Below are 21482 nucleotides of genomic sequence, written 5' to 3'. Positions count from 1 at the left end.
CTTGCCAAAAGTCAGAGAGGAAGTGTAGCCCAGGTTCAGCCTTTCTCTGGCTCACAGCGCATGTTTTGCAAGCATTAAGGATGTGCAGTACAAATTCCGGCGCAACCATGTTGCTCTAGTGCTTGTTGCACAACAAAAAGCAGCAGCGCTGCAGCAGTCTCTTACGCAACTAGCCATGAGCACCATGCTCACTCCGTGTGCTCTCTCTTGCGCAAGCCATTCCGCTGGTGCAACTAGTGTGCTGCAAAGGGGCTAGCACTACGTTGAATTCCCCCCTTTATTCCCTTCAGACGGTTGTCCCATCACACCCATGTAGGCCATACTCCAGTGTTCCTGTTGCTCATACAGCTCTCCTCTTCTCCACATCCATTTTCTGACTCTGGAGGAACCCAGTGGCAAATCAGGCAAATTAATTCAATGTATGCAAATATGCACAATTTATTACCATTGCAGAATTTTGGAGATTTTTTTTTTTAAAGTTCTGATATTTAAATGCTCTCCCCATCTTTACATACTCCTTCCCACAACCCTTCCATTAAAGTATCACCCCTTACAGTCAGCCCACAGTAACATCTCTGACCAGCCACTCCCCCCCCCAGTCCATGACACCTCAGTCCATCCTCCCCAATGCATCCTTACGCAGCCTATTGCCACCCTTCCCACCCCCATTCCTTGAATAGTCACATTCCCTATCCTTTCATCCATCTACCCACCCACCGCTATTGACTTACTTTCAACCCCTGCCCTAAGAATCACTCATCCACATAGACGGAGAGTTGGGTGCAGTGGCAGGTTTTTGTTTTTAAGATCATTTCCTCTTCCCCACCCCACCCTGCCACCACCTACACTTCCTTTTTAGTTTATACATCTCTTTCATTTTGGCAGATCAGAAGAATTGGCAACGGTTATCCTCCCTTTATGTGGTAATCTGGTCGGTGGTGCTTCTTGTTTTTAAATCTGGCCCCCAGCATCTCCTGCTGCTTTCTTCAGAATATACAAAGAGGGAACTTGGTACTAATGTGGGAGAGCCTTTACCTTGAGTCAGAGCGGCCATTTTAGTCTCAGCAGGTGAGGAATCTAAAATCAGCCCACAAGACACGGGACAAAGATGGCCAGCCTGACAGACCTGATGCTGATTTCCAATCTAGATGTTTTCTAGATTTTTCTGCTTCCTGTTCTCCCTAGCACCGCCTGAAAAAGGCTAGGAATGCGATGCCATCGGTAAGGCCATTTTGGGGGACGGGGAAACATCTTAGCTCAGAGGCATCGTCCCTTAATCTACGGGTAGCTGCCATGGCACCCTTTAGATGCTGTTGAACTACAACTCCAATCGTATTCCTGACCATTGGCCCTAGATGGCTGGGGCTGATATGAGTTGGGAGCCCCACAGCATCTGGAGAGGGTGCCGTGTTGGCTACCCCTGCAAAGGGGTTCTCACAGTGGATAAGCAGGTCTCCTGATGGAGGCACCAAGGGTGGCCATATATCGTGTGAAGACTGGGGGAAAAGAGTCGGGGGACCAACACAGTCCTGCTTGTGAGTTTAGGGCCAGAAGTGATGTGGCTTGGTCCCACCAGTGTTGCCATGGGTGAAGATCACGGGGGCAACTTTTGGAGGTTTGCAGGAGCAGGTAAGAAAAGAGAGCTGCGAGCTTTTGTGCTTCCAGGCAACTCCTCCTATGGGCATGGGACTTCTTAACACACATTTAATGGGATAGCTCAGCTGATAGAGCACAAGACTCTTAATCTTGGGCCCATGGGTTCGAGCCCCATGTCAGGCAAAAGATTTCTGCACTGCAGGGGGTTGGACTAAATTATCCTCGTGGTCCTTTCCAAGTTGTCAATTCTATGATTCTATGACATATCAGGAGGGCAGAGTGCCTTAAATGCCTTTGGGGAGGGATTGGCTGATCTAAGGCGGTAGGAGACTCAAATGAGAGGTTCTGGTAGCCAGACTGAAGGGCCTTATCTTCCTTGCCACACTGCGATAGCTTGGCAAAAGAAGCACATGCTAGCCTGCTCTTAGGTACACATACGTGCCTGCTCAGAAGTAAGCTCTCTTGAATGAAAAGGGACTTACTCCCAGGCAGGGATTGTTAGGATTGCCACCTTAGCCACTCGATATAGCTAGAGGGCACTGTGGCAGCTGCTAGTTCACTGCAGGTCAGAGGACACACTTCTGCCTGGCTGGTAAAATAAAGCAATTTGATTTCAGGATAAAGGGCAGTTTGCAGCTACTTGCTTTCCTGCCTCTCAGCTCACGTGCTCATAAGCACACCTGATCGCTTGGAAATATGCTAGCGCCCCTCCTCTCTGTCAAGTGCATTTGTTGACATCTCTCCAGACCCCTTGGGTTAAGCAAGTAGAGGATGGGTCTCCCTGTGGCTGCTAGCTCTGCAAGCCAGCAGGTGCAAGCTCTAGTTTCAAAGATGGGGCATCTCTGCCACAAACCAGCAATGGATGTTCCCAGCCTGCCTTGCTTTGGCACCTCCCTGTGGCATCTGGCTGGTCATCTGTCTTGCCTCCCCGCAGGTAATTCTGAGTTCCTGTTCACCTCCTTTCCCTCCTTTATTATCTCTCTCCCATACACATGCACCCCAAGTTCAGAATTAAATACCTGTTTCTTATCTGGGCAGAAAAAATATTTCTGAGGGGTGGGGGAAGGAAGGAGTTAGCACTCTAAATCAACCCTTCCCCTAGAAGGGCAGAATGAGCTTGTATCAAACTGCCTCTTATTGTAGGCTCGACCCAAACCAGCAATATGCCATTTGTGGTCCAGTGAGTATTTACTTCAGAAATCAATGCTGCGAGAGCTCAGGAGGAAGTCGACATCTAATCCCACCCACCCAGGCTGGAAGGCAGGTTCATGCATATATCTGCCCACTCCACAAGACCAACCCACATACTGCCTCACACAAAAGATGAGGAACCTGTGTCACCCTCCAGATGTTGCTGGACTCCAACCCCCATGATCCCTGACAGCTGTCTATGCTCCCTAGGGGTGATGGCCATTGGAATCCAACAACAACTGGAGGGCCACAGGTTCCCCATCCCTGCCCCACACCGATGCTTCACTATTGCCACCACAAGCAGAGAAGGGAGCGAGCAGATCCATCATCTCAAGATGCTCGCGGAATAGATAACTCCAAAGTTTCCCTACCCCTCCAAGCTCCTCGTTCCACTCCTAATACAATCTCAGTCTTCACGTGGTGCTTTTGGCACAATTGAATGGTGGCTCCGCAAACCCCTGGAACTTCCAGGAATTTCAACTGTATCCCAGTAGGGCCCAGTAGCCTTTATTAACCTCCCAATATCAACCAGTGGAGGGCTGGGAAGGTCAGGAAAAGGCCAATCCCAATAAAAGCTAGCCATCTCCGTCAACGCTAAGTATGAGCGATGGATATTTTTTTTCCATGTATGACACACCAAGCAGCCTGGGACAATTAACCCATGGCTGTCCATTATATGGCCACTAAGCAGGTGTTGTGACCAAGTCAACATCCTCCCATGTCGGTTCATCCCAATGAGTGCTGAGCCAATGTGCGTCTCTTCTCAAAAATGATACTTCTGGATCATGCCCTTGCAGAGGTGTCAGATCAAAGGGCCCCTACCCAACCAAATCTCATCCACCTGCCTTGTGGAGTCCAATTGTCCGCTGGTAATTCCAAGGCTTGGTGATGCCGACAAAACTCTGTCCTGAGTTTTGAATCAACGGTCTTTTCTTTTGTATATAACGCTGGTTAAAAGGGGAGGATCACCAGCCCTATTCAGTTCCATTTGGCACAAAAAGGGTGTCGTTGTTTTAAATTGGCAGCCATGTTCCACATTCCAAGATGCAGCTGATGAGGTTCGGGGAACTGCAGAAGGCGGCTCATGAGCAGGTCAAACGCCACTTCCTGGAAACCCCTGTTTCCCAACCCAACCCTCTCAATTTGGCACAGAGGGTCCTTATAAGGGACATATCAGATTGCTGAAGGGAAGCCAGGAGGGGGCACAAGGGTTATACATTCAATAGCCAGTGCTGGGCAGGGGCCCCTAAAATCGAGGAAATGCCCCCCTCCTCATCACTCATTGGCTCATGATTGTTTATACAAAAAGTTCTGCCCCTTCCCCGGAAGTGGGGGTGAGTTGTTGGGCAGGAGAGGGAGGGCGAAAACAGTCCCTGTGATGTCAGGCTCCAGTTAGCAACAATGGCCCCCCCAACACACCATGCACGCAAACGCACGCACGCACACACAAACACATCTGTCTGTCCGTCCGCCACAGGAACTGGCGGGTGAAATCTTGGCATCATGGGCAAGTCAACTGGATGACTGGGCGTCGTCCCTGAATGTCGAGAGAAGAAGAGGCGGGGTTGTCCGATTTCTACTTGGTCTCAGTTCTCAATGGGATCTGGGAGAAGGGAAAAAAGGCTTCTTTTAACACATTAACTTAAAACCAGGTCACCTCACTCCACCCTACTGCATTTCACATTACATTTTCACATTGTTGTACATGAAAGTCTGTACCAGTGGATGGACTGTAGTTTACCCACCACGTGTAGGAATGGATTTAAACCCTAGGAGAGGATAATATGCTTGTGATTACAGTGGTGCCCTGCAAGACGAATGCCTCGCAAGACGGAAAACTCGCTAGACGAAAGAGTTTTCCTTTTTGGAGGTGCTTCGCAAAACGAATCTCCTATGGGCTTGCTTCGCAAGACGAAAATGTCTTGCGAGTTCCTGCGGGTTTTTTTCCCCTTCCCCCCCTTTTCTAAGCCGCTAAGCCGCTTATCAGCTGATCCGATAAGCTGATAAGACACTAAAAACCACTAATCCGCTAATCCGTCAATAGGCTTGCTTTGCAAGACAAAAAAAACGCTAGACGAAGAGAATCACAGAATGGATTCTTTTCGTCTTGCGAGGCACCACTGTATTCTTTCCTAACTCACATGAGTGCCATACTTTACAGCTTAAGCTTGGAGACTAAAACAAGGTTGCTTTAACCTCCTAGAAACAATAACCCAGGATGCTTTAAGGCTGACTGGATTTCCCTGGTAATATACCCCTTTCTCCCCCTTAGCAACAACAATCACACACGCACATTGTTTTGTGAACAAATAAAAGTGGTATTTACTTACATAATCTAGGTCTTGAAGCAGCAATTATAGTAGCAAAATGAAGGTAGGTTTATAACTACTAAGTTACAAAAGTATGAAATGTAAGTTCAGAAATGGTGTCTGAGCTGCAGAGCTCAGGTATGCATGTGTGGTCAGCACGCTGAAGAAAAACAGGCTGCCCAGGCAGGAAGGAAGTGTGTAGCTTTACAGCTTCCTGCCAAGGCAGACAAAGGAAGTGATCTCACAGAGTTCTCTCTAGCAAATTTTACAGGAAAGCCTCTGCCTCTTCATGTGCCTATCTGGCAAAACATGAATTGTTGGTTTGACTGCAATAACATCCCACACCAAAGGGGTACAATTCCAGCTACAAAATTACAATTTTCAGGATCTTTGGGGAGAAGATATATGGCACATACGCAGCCATGGCCCATCAGCCCCACTCCATGGATAAGAACCATGTGCATCCATATCCATGCGTCCACTTACCAGCCGTGGGTCCCAATTCGGTGTCACAGGATGAAGAAAGGTGTGGCTCAAGGGCAGGAGAGACGGTGAAGCGAGAGAACCTCAGGGCATCCACAAGGCCGGACTCAGCCCGCTTGGCTGCTGGCAGCAAGGCAGGGGCCATGGGCACAGGCGAGGACATGACCGGGTGGGGCTTGGCTGCGTTGGGGTCGGGCACCACGGAGACGTAGGATGGGTTCTGAGCCATCAGGGGAAAGTCATCATCCCACTCAAAACTGCCACCTGAGTGGAGAAGGAAGAATGGGGAGGGTAGGAAGGAGGCCTAGATTGAAGCGATAAGGAAAACAGCCTCTCCCAGCCTGTTCCCTTGGTTTGATTGGCATCATCTCTCTCTCTCTCTCTCTCTCTCTCTCTCTCTCTCTCTCTCTCACACACACACACACACACACACACACACACACACACTTTCCGGTGCTGACATGCACAGGGATAAAACATCCCTGGAAACAATGAAACGTGGTTATGTAGCAATACTTCTAAGAATATTTATGGTCCTTGTCTTCCAAGAAGTGTTGGGAAATGCCTGAAGCCCTGGAGAGCTGCTGCCAGTCAGTGAGGGCAATACTGAGCTAGATGGACCAAAGGCCTTACAGTGGTACCTCGGGTTACATACGCTTCAGGTTACATACGCTTCAGGTTACAGACTCCGCTAACCCAGAAATATTACCTCAGGTTAAGAACTTTACCTCAGGATGAGAACAGAAATCGTGTGGTGGCAGCGGGAGGCCCCATTAGCTAAAGTGGTGCTTCAGGTTAAGAACAGTTTCAGGTTAAGAACAGACCTCCGGAACGAATTAAGTACTTAACCTGAGGTACCACTGTACTCGGTTTAAGGCAGTCTGCTATGTTCCTGTTCTGCTATTTCAATGAGATAATTCGTGTACTATATTTGTTTGTTTTTTCTCATTTTTATTTGTTTGTATATACACGTGTGTTTTAGTCTTGAAGCTGCCTCGGAGGCCTTTTGCAGGGTGTGGCGGCAGGGCCACAGAAAGCAGAGTAGAAATGTCCTAAAACAAAAATAAATGGAATCACTTGCGCATCCTGTCTTCACTTCATTTGTGCTACGGCACAAAGCTGCCCTGAATCCATTTTTTATAACCAAGAAGGCTCTGTGCTACCATCTGCCTTATTGAGTGTGACAATTTTAGACTGTGTGCTTTCAAGCAGAAATCTTTTAGGAGTTTATCTCCTAAAAATAAACTATTCATGGATTCAATTAAAAAAAAAATCAACACAAAACACACCCTGGCAATATTTCCCGAAGTTCTGTTAGCCAAATTGCACTGGATCAGAATTAATACAGGAAGCACACACTTCACTAATACATCTGAAGCTGGCTTACTTTTAAGGTTGTGGAAAGAGAACAGAATCCTAAAGCTGGTGGTGGGCACCTCAAAGGCCATCTAAGCTTAACCCCGCCAATGTGGGAAACCCACAACTGTACCACTCCTTTGCAAACATCCTGATCCAGCTTCTGCCTAAAAGCCTCTAAAGAAGGGAAGTCCACCATCTTTCAAGGCAGTCACACTGTATGGTAACACCTGCTTTCAAAACACTTGGTAGAATCTATACTACCCCATTAGTTGAACTTAGATCCTAATAAAATGGCTGGGAGAAGAAAGCCACAGCCTGTAATCCTGTAGGTTTTTATTTTAATTATAATCCTTCTCTTTTCTTTTTGTTTGTTTTTTCAGAAAATTTATATATCGCTTGATTATTTTTATTTTTAATAAAAGGCAAACAAAGTGGTTTTGGTGCTGTTGTTAAAACCTTAATTCAAAAACTAAACAAAACAAAACATGGTTGCTAATATGCCACAATAAATGCACCAAGGATGAGGAACTCCACATGTAGTTAGGCTCCAACTCCCATCAGCCCCAGCCCTCATGGCCAATGAAAAGAGTTAAAGTCTGGAAGGCCACAGATTCCACAATGCTGAAGTATGTTAATGAAATAACAAGATGGCCCCAGCCTGCCTTCAGCCAAATTGCCTCTGCTGTACCTCCTTGCCCTCAGCCCGCCAATGGCAGACTAGCATGCCCAACAACACAGTTGGACAGCCATATGCTCTTGAAGTACAGCTCTCACCAACTTTGGCCATCTGCCATGTTGGCTTGGGTTGGTGGGAGTTGGGAGTCCAGCCACCTCTGAAGGCCTCTGCACTGGCTACCCCTGCTCTGGCCCTTTTGATCTCCATCAGCATCCTCTTGAGCTCAGCCTCATGCTTCAAATCCTGGCCTTACTTTAGAACTGGACCTTGTCTGTTTTGGACCAGGCCCCCGTCACAACCTACCCCTCACCCTCCGCACTTAGAAGCTACCTTCCCCTGGAAGCCAGGACATTTTCCTGAAACTCATTTCATATTTTCACACCAAGCACTGACTGAAGTGACCAGGTTACTGTTTCTTTGGCTACACAGCTGGACTAGCTCATTCTGCATTTCAGATTCCTGATGGGGATGGCGACTATTTCCCACTTGCTCTCTCCTCCTTGACCCAATACTCACTGAAGCCATCAGCAGAAGGGAAGGCATCAAGTCCTGGTTCTGCCATTGAACCAGGGGAGGGGGAATCACCATCTGGAGCTCCCTGGGAACTCAGCTCATTGGTTGGTGTCTCCTGCATACAGAAGAAGACAAGAGATTGTGATAGAGCTCCTCCCACTTTCAATTTGTTTCTGACATTCCTACCACAATTAAATATGGGCTGCTGCCTGCTACCTGTGCATAATATATTTTCCACTATTGCTCGATATCACCGAATATTCACTAACTCGCTGAACTATTTAGGAATCTGTTGCCTACGGAATGTTGGCTAACACTTTGTGTGAGGGAAAGTGAAAGGTCAGTATGGCTTAGATTAAACCAGGTGAATGCTCTGTGGGTAGACAAGGGAGCTTAAGTGTGGAGTGCTTAGTAAGAAGACACCTCAAAATAGGAGTGGTAACAGAAAGAGGGGAGTAGAGCCAAGATGGCTGAGGGGAGGAGGACAGAGGAGGGAGCTGAAAGAAGCCCTTCTCACCTCACTGTGGCCAAACTTTCACACCATCAACCTTGGTGCTCTTGACAGCTCACCTGATCAAAGAGGTAAACGGTGACATCATCAAAGAAGGAGACCATCTTCCGCTTACGGTCGAGCTCAGCCGCCGCCTCCTCCGCTGAGCGTGGTGACTTGAGGAGGCCCCGCAAGTTACGGGCGTCATCGCTTTCGCTCACCACAATGGGGACACCCCGCCCTCTGCCTCCAGCCAGGCCTCCTTCCTCTTCCTCGTCATCCTCTTCCTCCTCATCCTCTGCCGCTATGGAAGCCTCTCTCCCTCCCAGCGCTGGACCCTCCCCCAAAGCCGCTCCTTCCCAGAAGGGCCCTTTCCTTCCCCCGCCAAGCGGGGGGAACGTCTGCAAGGCCAGAGGGGGAAGCGACAGAGATAAGCGGGAGAGCTTGGCTGGAGGGAAGAGCCAGACGTCAAAATGGAGGTGGGAGGAGTGATTGGGTCAAAGAGCCAAGATTCAGAAGTCAAGAAGACCAAATGGTACGGAAGCAAGGTGAGGATGGAAGGATTGGGATGAGAGAGACAGAAAGAGAGGGTTACTTCATTAAGAACACGTCCCTAGAATTTCTACCCAAATGTATCTATCCAGGCAGAGGGCCTTCTCGGCAGTGGCGCCCACCCTGTGGAACGCCCTCCCATCAGATGTCAGGGAGATAAAGAACTATACGACTTTTAGAAGACACCTGAGGGCAACCCTGTATCAGGATTTTTTCATGTTTCATGTTTGATTATGTTTTTATATTTTGCTTGGAAGCTGCACAGAGCAGCTGGGGAAACCCATCCAGATGGGTGGGGTATAAATAAAGTTGTTGTTGTTATTAGTATTCTCCTTGTCAGCATTACCATACTGTACACAAACGCATTCCCTAATGCAGCCACACCACAGATTTATATGAATACATTATGATACTGATTGTTTTTGCACATAGATACCCTTAGCATCCAAAACAGCACACACACACACACACACACACACACACACACACAACCTGACCTGTGGGTCTAATTAATTCTGGCAGGTCTTCCCATTTGTCCAATGGCAACATTTTTTGTTAAGCCACACCCACCTGCCCTACTCCTGAGATCATCTATGGTGCCAGGAGTGAGGCAGGGAAAGACATAGCGAGGCAGTGCTTGTGGGCACCACTTGCAAGGGCCCACGGATCAGCTGATTGTTGACATGTACAAAGGCACAACAGGGCTTTGCAAGTGCTGCCGATCAGCTGATGGGCTTGAAGACACGCAGTGTAACTGCCAATCAGCAATTAGACTATAGGTTAAGCCACCGTCCCCCAGCTGGCTTCTCCTTCCCCCGTTTGTTCTAGGAACATCCCAACCCTTTGTTCGTACTTCCACACCAATCACAGATGGAACCCTCACCTTTGATATCGTCACTGGCTTGGTTCGCAGGGACGCCAGGTTCCTGATCCTTTTTGGGCTGCTCAGCTGCTACATATCTGTCTTCCTGGGCAGTATCCTGTGTTTCGACCACAATGGGCACTGCTACACTTTGGGTCTCCATCTGGCTTGGCCTCTCCCCTTCTTTCCTTTTCTCCTCCTCCTCCAGCTCTGACGGCAACTTTTCAGAATCTCCTCTTCCCTCTTCTTGCTGCTGCTGCTTCTTCTCCTCCTCCTCCTCCTCTTCCTCCACTTTATCTTCTGGCCACTGGGAGTCCGTTGCATCTCCATTATGGCTTTTCTTGGCCTCTTCCTCCTCCGTCTCCTTCCCCTCCTCTGGCGCTAAGGTCCACAGCCTGAGAACAGCCTGCTCCTTCAAGGGAGCCGCTGGAGAAAGCCTCACAGTCGGGAGCCTACTCTGACTACAGAGTAGGTTGCGTGTGACATTCTCTTGCAGTGTGACCAACAGCTGCTCCTTGCACACTTGGACCACAAAGCCTCCGTCTACCGTCACCTTCTCTGTGGGCTTCCTGCCCTCAGGCCCAGCAGCAGCCGGTGCTTCAGCCGGTTCTCCCTCCCCGTCAGAGAAGTAGGCTGAGTCCCGGTGAGGTGTTGCTAGCCCCAGGCTCCTCCCTATTTCCTCCTCTAGCTCCGCCCCTTCTTCACTTACTGACAAGGTAAGATCACTAGTGGACTGAGAGATGGATGCTGTTGGGAGTTTGCCAGAATCTTCTTCTGCCTCTGTTTCTTCCTCTTCTCCAGAAGGTGGCGGTGGCGGTTCCTCTTTGAAGATGAATTCGGGTGAGAAAGTGCTCTCCGTTTCGTAGCCGCTGTCGCCAAACTTTTGCCCTGGAGAGGAGTAGTGGGATGCTGGGCTGCAGACATCCGAGGAGCTGGTGTTGGAAGGAATGTCCAAGGAATCCACTGAGTCCAGCGTTCCCCGTTGCCGATCTGGTACCGCGGGGGAGAGGCTTAAGGTCACGGGGCCAGTGGAGAATCCATCGATGACTTCCGGGAGGATCGCGATGGTCTCCTCATCGTTGCTTTCGGCTAGAGTAGACAATGGTGGTATCTCCACCGGAACAATCACATTGCAGCAGCCAGATGGCAGGGCCGGGAAGGGCGACCCAGGTGGGCGAGCGCTCCCCCCGCCTCTCTGCTTCGGGTAGTCTTGGAGCTCATAGGTCTTCACCGCCGTGCCCATCAGCGGGTCGTAGAATTCTCTGCGCTCCCCGCCATCCCCATCACAGTCTCTAGGGGGCAGCATTGGACAGTCAGAAAGGGAACCCCGCTCCACTTTTAGCGAGGAGTCGTCCTCCGTGCCGTAGCTGTCGCGGTGAGGGCGCCGCAGGGGCGGCCCGTGGTTGCTCCAGCCACTCACCATGTCCCCCCGAGGGATGGCGCACGTGCAACGTGCCCGGGTGCACAGCGGGCACGGCAGGAGGTTGTGGCGCCCGCCCCCGATGCTGCTCCCGCCCCCGTCGGTGCTGCTGCCAGAGCTCTGGTCCTCCATCAGCGACGGCTCCTGTTCCCACGAGGGCGAACCCTGGAACTCCGAGGGGTCCCCGGCCAGCGTCTCCCCTGCCCCTCTTTCCTCCATCATCTCAGCATCCCAGCTGCGATGCTGGTCCTCCAGCTCACGGTACACTGTGAGAAGGGACTCGGCTAGGAACGCCTCTCCCCCCGACGTCGGGGTCTCGGTCAGGGACGTCTCCTGGATCTCGCCATCTACGCGGAAGGGGTTGCTGTCCCCGCCGCCCCCGGCCAAGAAGGGGTTGGTGCTGGGCTGCTCCTGCGGCCGGTAGGGGGCGCCGTGGGAGTCCCAATCCGAGGGAAAGAGAGGCTGGGGTGGGGATCCAGGGCTGGGGGCGCAGACGGGCCCCTCGCAGCTGCCATGGTCCTCCAGGCGGATGTAATACTCGCTACTGACCGAAGGGCTGCGGGCGCTGATGACGGGCACGACGCTGGGTGTCTCCAGGCTGTGCCCACGCTGCGCTGCCTGTTCGTAGAAAGGATTGCTGCCCGGCACTGCCAGCCCGCCGTTGCTGGAGGGGTAGTCGGGCGGTGCCGAGGCAGGGCCCTTCCACCGCCCCAGGCGGGCCTTCTCCCACATGTACTCAAAGTTCAGCCCCCCACTGCTCTCTGTCACCGTCAGGATGTCGTCCATGTCGCCGCCGTGGAACCCGTCCAGCAACGGGTAGGCCGAAATCTCTCCCGAGGGGCGGCGGTGGCACGCCGAGGAAGAAGAGGAGGCCGGGGGCGGCGAAGAGGACCGCTTGGGTTTCAGGGCGCTCCAGCGCCACTCGAAGCTCTCCTCCGCCTGAGCGTTGGAGCGCTCGTTCAACAGGTAGCTCACCTGCAAGTGCAGCTCTTCCATGGTTGGGCGGTGGGAAGCCGGGAGCCAGCAGGACTGCATGACCTCATACCTGCAGCGGGGCAGGGACGGAGGAAGGATAGAGGAACAGTCGGAAAAACAGGCAGAAATAGGAGCAGGAGGGGGGAAACAGTTGTGGGGGGGAGATAGCCTGAGAGAACAGTTGGGGGTGGGGATAGGGAACGGGAACATTTTAAAATAATAATAATAATAATAGAGTTGCAGAAAAGATGGTCACAGGCACTGCGAATAGAGTTGGAGACAGAAAAAGAGGCAGAAGCTAAAGGGGGCATGAGTACTAGAATGGGCAGTGATATGTGGAGAAACTGTCAGGAGATGGGTTGTGGGGCAGAGAACAGCCGGAAAGCCAATTGGAAGCCTTAGCAGACACAGTCAGAACAACAAGCAGACATGAAAAGGCAACAGTTGGAATTTCTCATTTTTCCAGTCTTCAGTTTTCCCCACTTCCACATCACTTGATTTTTTTTAATCCTCGCAAAAATTCATCAGCATTTTGGTGCAAATTTCTCCTTATACACTCATGTTTCATAATGCAATTTATGCCTAATATACACATTTTCGCCAAGCGTTCCCCCCAGTTATGATGTGTTTGTGTGTGTTATTTTCATGAATACATTCACTTTTAGGCACAGCTTTTCTTAATATGTGCATTTTGTAAAACATAGTTTGGCTGGAGAACTGCATCGCAAAATTTCAAACTTCAAAAGATGCCTGCGTTTCAGTTCACATATTGTTTCAGGAAAGTGCAATAGATTCACCTTCAAATGTGAACTGAATCTAATTTCTCCCGCCATCCCTACTCACGAGCATACGTCTTGTGGTTGGGATGGTGGGGACTCTCTCTCTTCGCTATATAAAACTTTGCTTAATATTGAATAAAAGTTACAAATAAGCCTGTAGTGTAGATATGTCCTTATGCAGATATGAACAACATCCACAAGGAGATCCATAGCCCAAAAAACAGACAACCAACTGGAAAAGTTGCCAGAAGAATGGTCTGAAAATACAAATCTGGAAGGAGGGAATTTGATTCACAGACCACCAGCGCAGCTGGAAGAGCAGGCAAGGAAAAGGTATGTCACACAATCAGAGGAAGACCTGGCAGAATGACAGTGCAGGGAGGGAAATGGGCAGGCAGGCAGAGGAATAGTTAGAGGAACACAGAGAGGGAAGAATGAAAGAACGTTAGGAGGACAAGAACAATCTTAATGCACAGGGCTGCAGCTACTCCCAAGTCACTAGCTGCTCAGGAGGCACCAAACAGATGTCAAGGATGGAGGAGACTCGGGAAGAAGGTATCCCAGCTGGTGGGCCTTGCTTTCTTTGGAGGAGAGTCCTGGACAACAAATACTTTTTTTCCCCTTATGGGGGGCAGGAGGGAGAAGAGGAGAATCAACTCACCAATAGTCAGAGTAAGGAAGCTTAAGGCGTGGCTTGGCCAGTTTCATCTGCTGCTCCTTGACGACAAAGGTCAGCACTTCCTCGTCGGAGAGGTGGCGGTAAGGCTGGGAGCCAAACTCAAAAAGCTCCCAGATGGTCACCCCCATAGACCTGGCAAACAAAGGGAACAGAGAGATTAAGCCCAGAACTATGGACTCCAGAGAAGTGCAAGCAGAAAACAAAGAAGAAAATCACTGCAGGTGCCATAGGTGAGGCCTTATAACCCCACCCCTTTTACCCTTTCTTGCTTAGCCCCACAAAAACCAAGAATCCCAGCCCAGACACTGAAGGAAATGGCAGCCCAGGGATTTGTTTCAGGAAAGCAGGGAGCTGCCTTATACGGAGTCTAACCATTGGCTCATCTAGCTCAGTATCCTCTAGTCTGATTGGCAGCAGGTGTCAGGGAGGAGATTTTTCCCAGGCTCACCTGGAGACACCAGGGTTCAAACCTGATAGCTTCTGCGTGCGAGGCAGAGCCGGGGTGCCAACCTGAATAAAATATTGGGGGGCCCAGTTAAGCCCCATCCCACATAATTGATCACACACCATTTGAATGGCAATGCCCATCAACTGAGGGAGTCATCAAACAATTTATTTGAGGGCTCCCTCATTTTATTTATTTACTCTTAGAATAATTTATTTGGGAGTGGACAAAGGGACCTCAGCCCCTAGGAGTTGATTCCTATGGCTGAGGCTCTATCACTGAAGTACAATACCTAGGGTTGAGTCTTAGAACAGCTGAAGATTAAGATGTCTCTGAGAATACACATAGTACGTTTCCTAAATGTCTGCAACACTACAGCCTTCCCCCTTCTCCCACTCCCTAGGGGTAAAGCAGTGGTAAATTTGCCCTCCCTCCCAGATGCTGATGGACTACAACTCCCATCAGACCCAGCAAGCATGACCAATGGTCAGAGGTGATGGGAGCTGTAGTTCAGCAAGATATGAAGGGCCAGAGCTTCCTCACACCTGATGTAAAGGAACACGACAGTATTGAGAGCTTATATGGTGCTACAGGTAGCACTAGGCACCATTTTCCCTGTACAAAGAAAATACAAATTTAACCCTTAAAAAAAAAGAAGTCTGAAATTTCAAGACTGCTAATGTTGGTTTTTGAGGGGTGTCAGGGAACTGACATCAGAGGGAAAGGAGGTGGTAGGGCTCCCAGAGACTGGGAGAGACTCAACAGCCAAAGCAGGGACCAGCAGGGGGAGCACGGGGTCTCTGGAGGGGAATCTCAGTAATACTGAGAGAGACGCAGCAACGCAGGCAGGAAGCAGGGGAGAGAAAGGGGTGAGAGACACTTCTAGCGAAAATAGTGGGGAGGTGTCAGAAGCAACTGCAGGGAGACCCATGCTTCGTCGGAAGCTGTCACGTCGTGAGTCCAGGAGACGTGTTTCCGTTAAGGAACTTCTTTGTTGGAGGCGTTTCCGCAAACAGCCACTGTCGGACTCCACCAGTGACTAGAGCAGACATGTCTGATGAGCTCTGTCACACACAGAGGCTTGTGGAGCCGCACAAACTCTGAAGGGGCACACTTTTAAGCACAAGCAGCTAATCAACCCCCTGATAGCAGTCCGACAGTCTTTGTACGCTGCCTGTGCAGGAGAAAGCATCATGAGCGACCCAGCAGGAGCCGGAGCCGGAGGAGCGGATCCAAGCTTGGAGGAAAGATACCGAGCATTGGAAGTCCAACTTGCGCTGCAGACGGCGAGGCTGGAGGAGAGGAGGGCGCAGGATGCTGACAAGAAGGGGAGAACCACTCAGTTCCCCAGAAAGGTACCAGGATTGGTGCAGAAGTTTGGGGGGGACCCCAAGGACTATCATGCCTTTAGGACAGAGATGCAATATGCCCTGAATGTGCAGTTTGATGAGTTCCCTGATGAGGAATCGCGAGTTGCTTTCGTAATTGGGCATCTTGAGAAGGGCGCGCGTGATTGGGTTCGGCCCCTGATGGCAACGCACAACGATATCCTAAAGGACACTATGAAATTCTTTCGTGCAATGGATATCATGTTTTCCAGCGATATTGAGGAAGGGTTGGTGCGCAGACAGCTGATGGCTTGCAAGCAGGGAAACAGATCTGTCCGTGAGTACTGGACTGAATTTACCATGCTGATTCACAGATTGGGGTGGGATTTATCGGCAGCACCCATTCAGATGCTGTTTGAAGAAGGTCTTTCTTCGGCTGTGAAAGACGAGCTGTCCAGGAGCCCCAGGGCTGTGTCGATGGATCAGCTGACCAAGTCTGCGCTGACCATTGGAGCGCGCCAGGAGGCAAGAGCCTTGGAGAGGCGGGAAGGGAGAGGGGAACGTTGGAAGGAGTTACGCATTCCAGACATTCCTGAGCCAGCTTTCCCGCCGGCAGAGCCGATGGAAATCGGAACAGCCCGCGCGCGCGCAGTTTCAAAGCCCAGTGAGGGAGCGAAGAAGGAGGGAAAGGGAGCCCGGAAATGCTATCTCTGCCAACAGCCAGGCCACTTTGCCAGAGTCTGCCCCCAGAGGAAGGAATGGCAAGGGATGGTGGGCGCAGTGGAGGGAGGAGAGCAGGGAGAAACGGAGCAAGTAAAAGCCAACGCCTGGTTGCCGTCAGGGCACTGCAACCAGGCTCAAGAGCAGTGAAAGTGCCCGTACCAGAAGCTCCTCGACCTGCCCTAGTGATTGAAGTGTCGCTAGAGCTGCAAAATGGACACCCCCTACAAATAAAGGCGCTGTTGGATTCCGGCAGCTCTTGCAATTTTATGAGCAAGGAGTTTGCTGCTGAACATCAGATACAGACTATCCCTTTAAGCAACCCCCTGCAGGTGACCACAATCGATGGCAGGGAGCTGTTGGGAGGAGGAGTCAGCTTGCAGACCGTCCCAATGATAATGAGGGTGGCAAGGCACACAGAACTGATAGCGTTTAATGTGGCCACCTTGGGAGGCGCTCCCATTATTTTGGGAATGAGCTGGCTAGCCCTACATGATCCGCTGGTGGGCTGGCATCAAAGAGTGGTTTCCTTCGGTTCAGCACATTGCTTAGAACACTGCAGGGGGGAAAGGGGTTCAGCAGGGGCCCAAGCCACCCTGGCAGGGACTGAAGTAATGGAGAAAGGGAAGGTGCCACCACAGTATGCTGATTTCAACGATGTGTTCAGCGAGAAGGAAGCTGATCAACTACCCCCGCATAGGCCCTTTGATTGCCAGATTAATCTACTCCCTGGAGCCCAGCTTCCTGTAGGCAAGCTGTATGCCATGTCAGACAGGGAGATGCAGGAGTTGAGAGCGTTCATTGACAAGAACCTGAAGAGAGGCTTCATCAGGGAGTCTAAGGCAGCGGGGGGTAGCCCAGTGTTTTTTGTGGATAAAAAAAACACGGACAAGCCGAGGCTGGTATGTGACTTTCGACAGTTAAATGCAGTGACTGAGCCTGCGGCTTTTCCCATGCCCAGGATTGATGATATTTTGACCAGGGTGCGAAAAGGAAAGATTTTTACAAAGCTGGACCTGAGGGGGGCGTACAACCTGATACGTATAAGGAAAGGGGATGAATGGAAGACCACCATGTTCACCCCTTTGGGGGCATTTGAATATCTCGTGATGCCTTTTGGATTACAAACAGGCTCCGCGTGTTTTCAAAGTTTTATGAACCACGTGCTGGGGCCTTTGCTCTACAAGAATTGCGTGGCCTTCCTAGATGACGTGTTGGTGTATTCGGAGAACGAGGAGCAACATGTGAGAGACGTCAGGGAAGTGTTGAGCAGGCTGCAAGCCAACCGACTGTGGGTGAAACTGGAGAAGTGTCAGTTTCATACCAAGGAGGTGGAATTCCTGGGGTACCGCTTGTCCGATAAGGGGTTGGCTATGGACCCCAGCAAGGTTCAAGCGGTGCTGGAATGGAAAACACCCAAGACCAAGAAGGATGTGCAGAGGTTCCTAGGGTTTGGAAACTTTTATCGTAAGTTCATCCGGAACTTCGCCCACCTGACGGCGCCCATCACGGACTGTCTCAGCGGCAAAAAGAAGTTTGTTTGGACGGGGGAGGCGGAGAGAGCGTTTGATGAACTGAAAAAGGCCTTCGCCTCTGACGAACAACTTCTACATGTGGATTTACAAAAAAAGCTGAGGGTCGAAACAGACGCGTCGGACAGAGCCATAGGGGCGGTGCTTCTTCTGCAGCCGGGGAAGGAGGGGTCAGAGTGGCGACCGTGTGCCTTCTTTTCGCGAAAGCTGAACAAATCTGAGAGGAACTACACGGTGTACGACCGGGAACTTCTTGCCATTTATGAGGCCTTCCGGAGATGGAGGCATCTACTAATTGGTGCACAACAGAAGGTGCAAGTGTGCACGGACCATAAGAATCTAGAGTATTGGAGAACTGCGCGAGTGCTCAACCAACGGCAGTTGAGATGGGCCCAGGAGTTCTCCAAATTTAACTTTGAGATTTGTTACGTACCAGGCCCGGAGAACGTTAGGGCTGACGCTCTCTCACGCAAACCTGAATATTTGGAGGGAGAGGGTGCACCCGAGGAGACCCATGTCATTCCCGAGGACCGCTGGGTGTGTGGGGCGGCATTGGTGGGGCAAAGGGAGCTGGTAGAGGGAACGGTGCAGGATGAATACGCCCAGGACAAACTCAGGAGTCTCAGGAGGGAGGGAGACAAACCCGGGGGTTTTGAGGAGAGAAATGGGGCATTGTACTACAAGGGAGCGTTATACATACCTGAAGGGGAATTGAGGGAAAAGGTACTCAAGCAACTGCACGATAACCCCACAGCCGGGCATTTTGGGCAACACAAAACCATGTGGCTGGTCACCAGGGAATTCTGGTGGCCCAAGGTCAGGGAAGATGTGCGGGAATATGTGAGAGGGTGTGACAGATGCCAACGAGCCAAAGGGGAGAGGCGGGCACCGGCAGGTTTATTAGAACCACTACCCACGCCGGAGAGGCCATGGGAGGCAGTGGCAATAGATTTCATGACTGATCTGCCCAGGTCCAAAGGGAAAACAGCCATCATGGTGGTGGTAGACCTGTTAACCAAGATGGCCCACTTTATAGCCTGCTCACATGCGGTCACAGCAGAAGAAACCGCCAAATTGTTTGTGGAAAATGTGTTTAGGTTGCATGGCGCCCCCTTGAGGGTGGTTTCGGACCGAGGGAAACAATTTACTTCCAGGTTCTGGAGGAGACTCATGAGCTTATTGCATGTAGAGGTCAATTTCTCTACTGCCCGTCATCCCGAAACCAATGGGCAGGCGGAAAGAGCCAATGGTGTCCTCCAGCAATATTTGAGGTGTTATGTTAATGACAGAGAGAATGATTGGGTGGAGAAGCTGGCGTTGGCAGAATTTGCCTACAACAATGCAGAGAACGTGTCCACGGGGATGAGCCCCTTTTTGGCCAATCACGGGTGTCATCCCCGAGCCTTCCCAGGGGGGGAGGGGGAGAACTGGAGCGTTCCAGCCGCAGAACAGTTCGTTGAAGAAATGGAAGCTATCCACCGCCAACTTCAACTTAATTTAAACCGGGCGAAGGAGGAATATAAGAGGCAGGCAGACAAAACCAGAAGGGAAGGGGAAAGCATTAGGGTGGGGGACCAGGTGTGGCTGTCCACCCAAGGGTTACCGTTTAAAGGAGGTTGTAAGAAGTTAAGACCCAGAAGACTGGGTCCATTTGAAGTCACGCAACAGGTCAACCCAGTGGCTTTCAGACTCCGGTTACCGAACCACATGAAGTTGCACCCAGTGTTCCACAGATCGTTGCTGTCACCGTATATAGGGGACAGAGAGGGGAGGGTCAATAGGGGACCAGCGATGGAGGAAAAAGAACAAAGCTACCATGTAGCGGAGATTCTCGATTCCAGGTGGAAGGGAGAGCAAGTAGAGTACTTGGTAAGGTGGGAAGGGGAACCGGAGTTGGAAAACACCTGGGTCAGGGCAGAGGATGTAGATGACGAGGTTCTGATTGAAGCCTTTCATCAGAGATTCCCTCGTAAACCCCAGCCAGTGGCGAGGTTCCGGAGGGAATACTTCGCCACCACCGACGAAGAAGAAGAGTTGGAGGGGTTCGCTGATTCCGAGGTGGAGGAGGATTCAGCGAGTCGGAACGAAGACCGATGGAGGGAAATGTTCGAGACGTCTGAAGATGAAGAGGATTCGTTTCGGGGTTTCAGCTCCTCACCGCCCAGAGGAGAGGGAGGGGGCGGGGGGGAAGGGGGCCCTGGAGGGGAGGTGGATGTCAGGGAACTGACATCAGAGGGAAAGGAGGTGGTAGGGCTCCCAGAGACTGGGAGAGACTCAACAGCCAAAGCAGGGACCAGCAGGGGGAGCACGGGGTCTCTGGAGGGGAATCTCAGTAATACTGAGAGAGACGCAGCAACGCAGGCAGGAAGCAGGGGAGAGAAAGGGGTGAGAGACACTTCTAGCGAAAATAGTGGGGAGGTGTCAGAAGCAACTGCAGGGAGACCCATGCTTCGTCGGAAGCTGTCACGTCGTGAGTCCAGGAGACGTGTTTCCGTTAAGGAACTTCTTTGTTGGAGGCGTTTCCGCAAACAGCCACTGTCGGACTCCACCAGTGACTAGAGCAGACATGTCTGATGAGCTCTGTCACACACAGAGGCTTGTGGAGCCGCACAAACTCTGAAGGGGCACACTTTTAAGCACAAGCAGCTAATCAACCCCCTGATAAGGGGCATTAACAATAAATTATTCTAAGAGTGTTAAATGAAATAATATAAGGTATTAACATACCAGATTGAAAATTCTATACCCTGGGTTGGTTTATTTATGTGTATGTTTGTTTTCTTGTACTTGTTCCTGCCTTTTTCTCTCAGTGGGACCACAGAGAGGCCGACCGTACATTATCACACAGCAGCACACAACAACAAAATAACACAACCAGAAATCAGAGCAGAAGTGAAACAGCAATAAGGCTCCCAGCCTCTCACAAAATCCCTAAACCAAAAGAGCATCAATAAACTAGACATGTTATTTTAAAATTTCAAATCAACTAGGCCCCAATTGAGCTGGATCCAGCTGGATCCCTTATCTCCCCCCCACCCCCTGCTGGTCAATTTTTAAACTAGTGGGTGCCCACCTGTCAATCGCCTGATGTCATAACATCAGGTAACCACTTGGAAAAGGCTCACTCTCAGCACCAATCAGCTGATGGATACTGAGAGTGAGCTCCTTTGAAGGAATGGTGTTAGCGCCAATCAGCTGTTTGAGGCTGACAGTACATCTTCAAAGAATGCCCTTTGAAGTTTCTTTACAGGGAGGGTTGCAGTCAGACTGCACTTGCAAATGAAGAGGGAAAATGTCAAGTTTGCAGGTATGGTTTGACACCAAAGAGTGCCTGTAAATGTGCTTTGAAGGCACACAGCCAGGCAAAGTACTGATGATCAGCTTTTGCAAAAGCACAGATCAGCTGGTGTGGGGTGCCTGTAAACCCCACATTACTACATATTTACACCTGACATAGGGCAGATGGTCATGACTCAGCAGAAACAGCCTCATGAGTCATATGAGGCCTGCTGGGCTTAATCAGGCGCACTGGCCAGTGGTTCCCCACCACTGAACATGGTGGATATAAATTTT

At 50.7% G+C, this 21482-nt stretch overlaps 1 protein-coding gene across 6 annotated transcripts in view; it reads right to left on the bottom strand.

Annotated features, from left to right (window-relative positions):
- Positions 1–420: 420 nt before the first annotated feature.
- LMTK3 (lemur tyrosine kinase 3) overlaps positions 421–21482 on the bottom strand; it is a 34151-nt gene continuing 13089 nt past the window's right edge. For 5 of the 6 annotated variants that reach the window (XM_082196885.1, XM_082196886.1, XM_082196889.1 and 2 more), the window contains exons 10-15: positions 13867–14016; positions 10053–12496; positions 8698–9065; positions 8131–8242; positions 5583–5843; positions 421–4390 (exon numbers count right to left, since the gene is read on the bottom strand). In XM_082196885.1, coding sequence (XP_082053011.1) covers positions 4374–4390; positions 5583–5843; positions 8131–8242; positions 8698–9065; positions 10053–12496; positions 13867–14016 — 3352 coding nt within the window. In that variant the 3' untranslated portion in view covers positions 421–4373. Of the gene's footprint in view, positions 4391–5582; positions 5844–8130; positions 8243–8697; positions 9066–10052; positions 12497–13866; positions 14017–21482 lie in introns of those variants that run through there. The other variant, XR_014213214.1, reaches the window with a different exon arrangement.

This window comes from Podarcis vaucheri, assembly GCF_965113315.1.
Source record: "Podarcis vaucheri genome assembly, chromosome: 13".
Classification (NCBI taxonomy): domain Eukaryota; kingdom Metazoa; phylum Chordata; class Lepidosauria; order Squamata; family Lacertidae; genus Podarcis; species Podarcis vaucheri.
The sequence above is the reverse complement of the archived record's forward strand: the minus strand, read 5'-3'. Positions and strand labels throughout refer to the sequence as shown.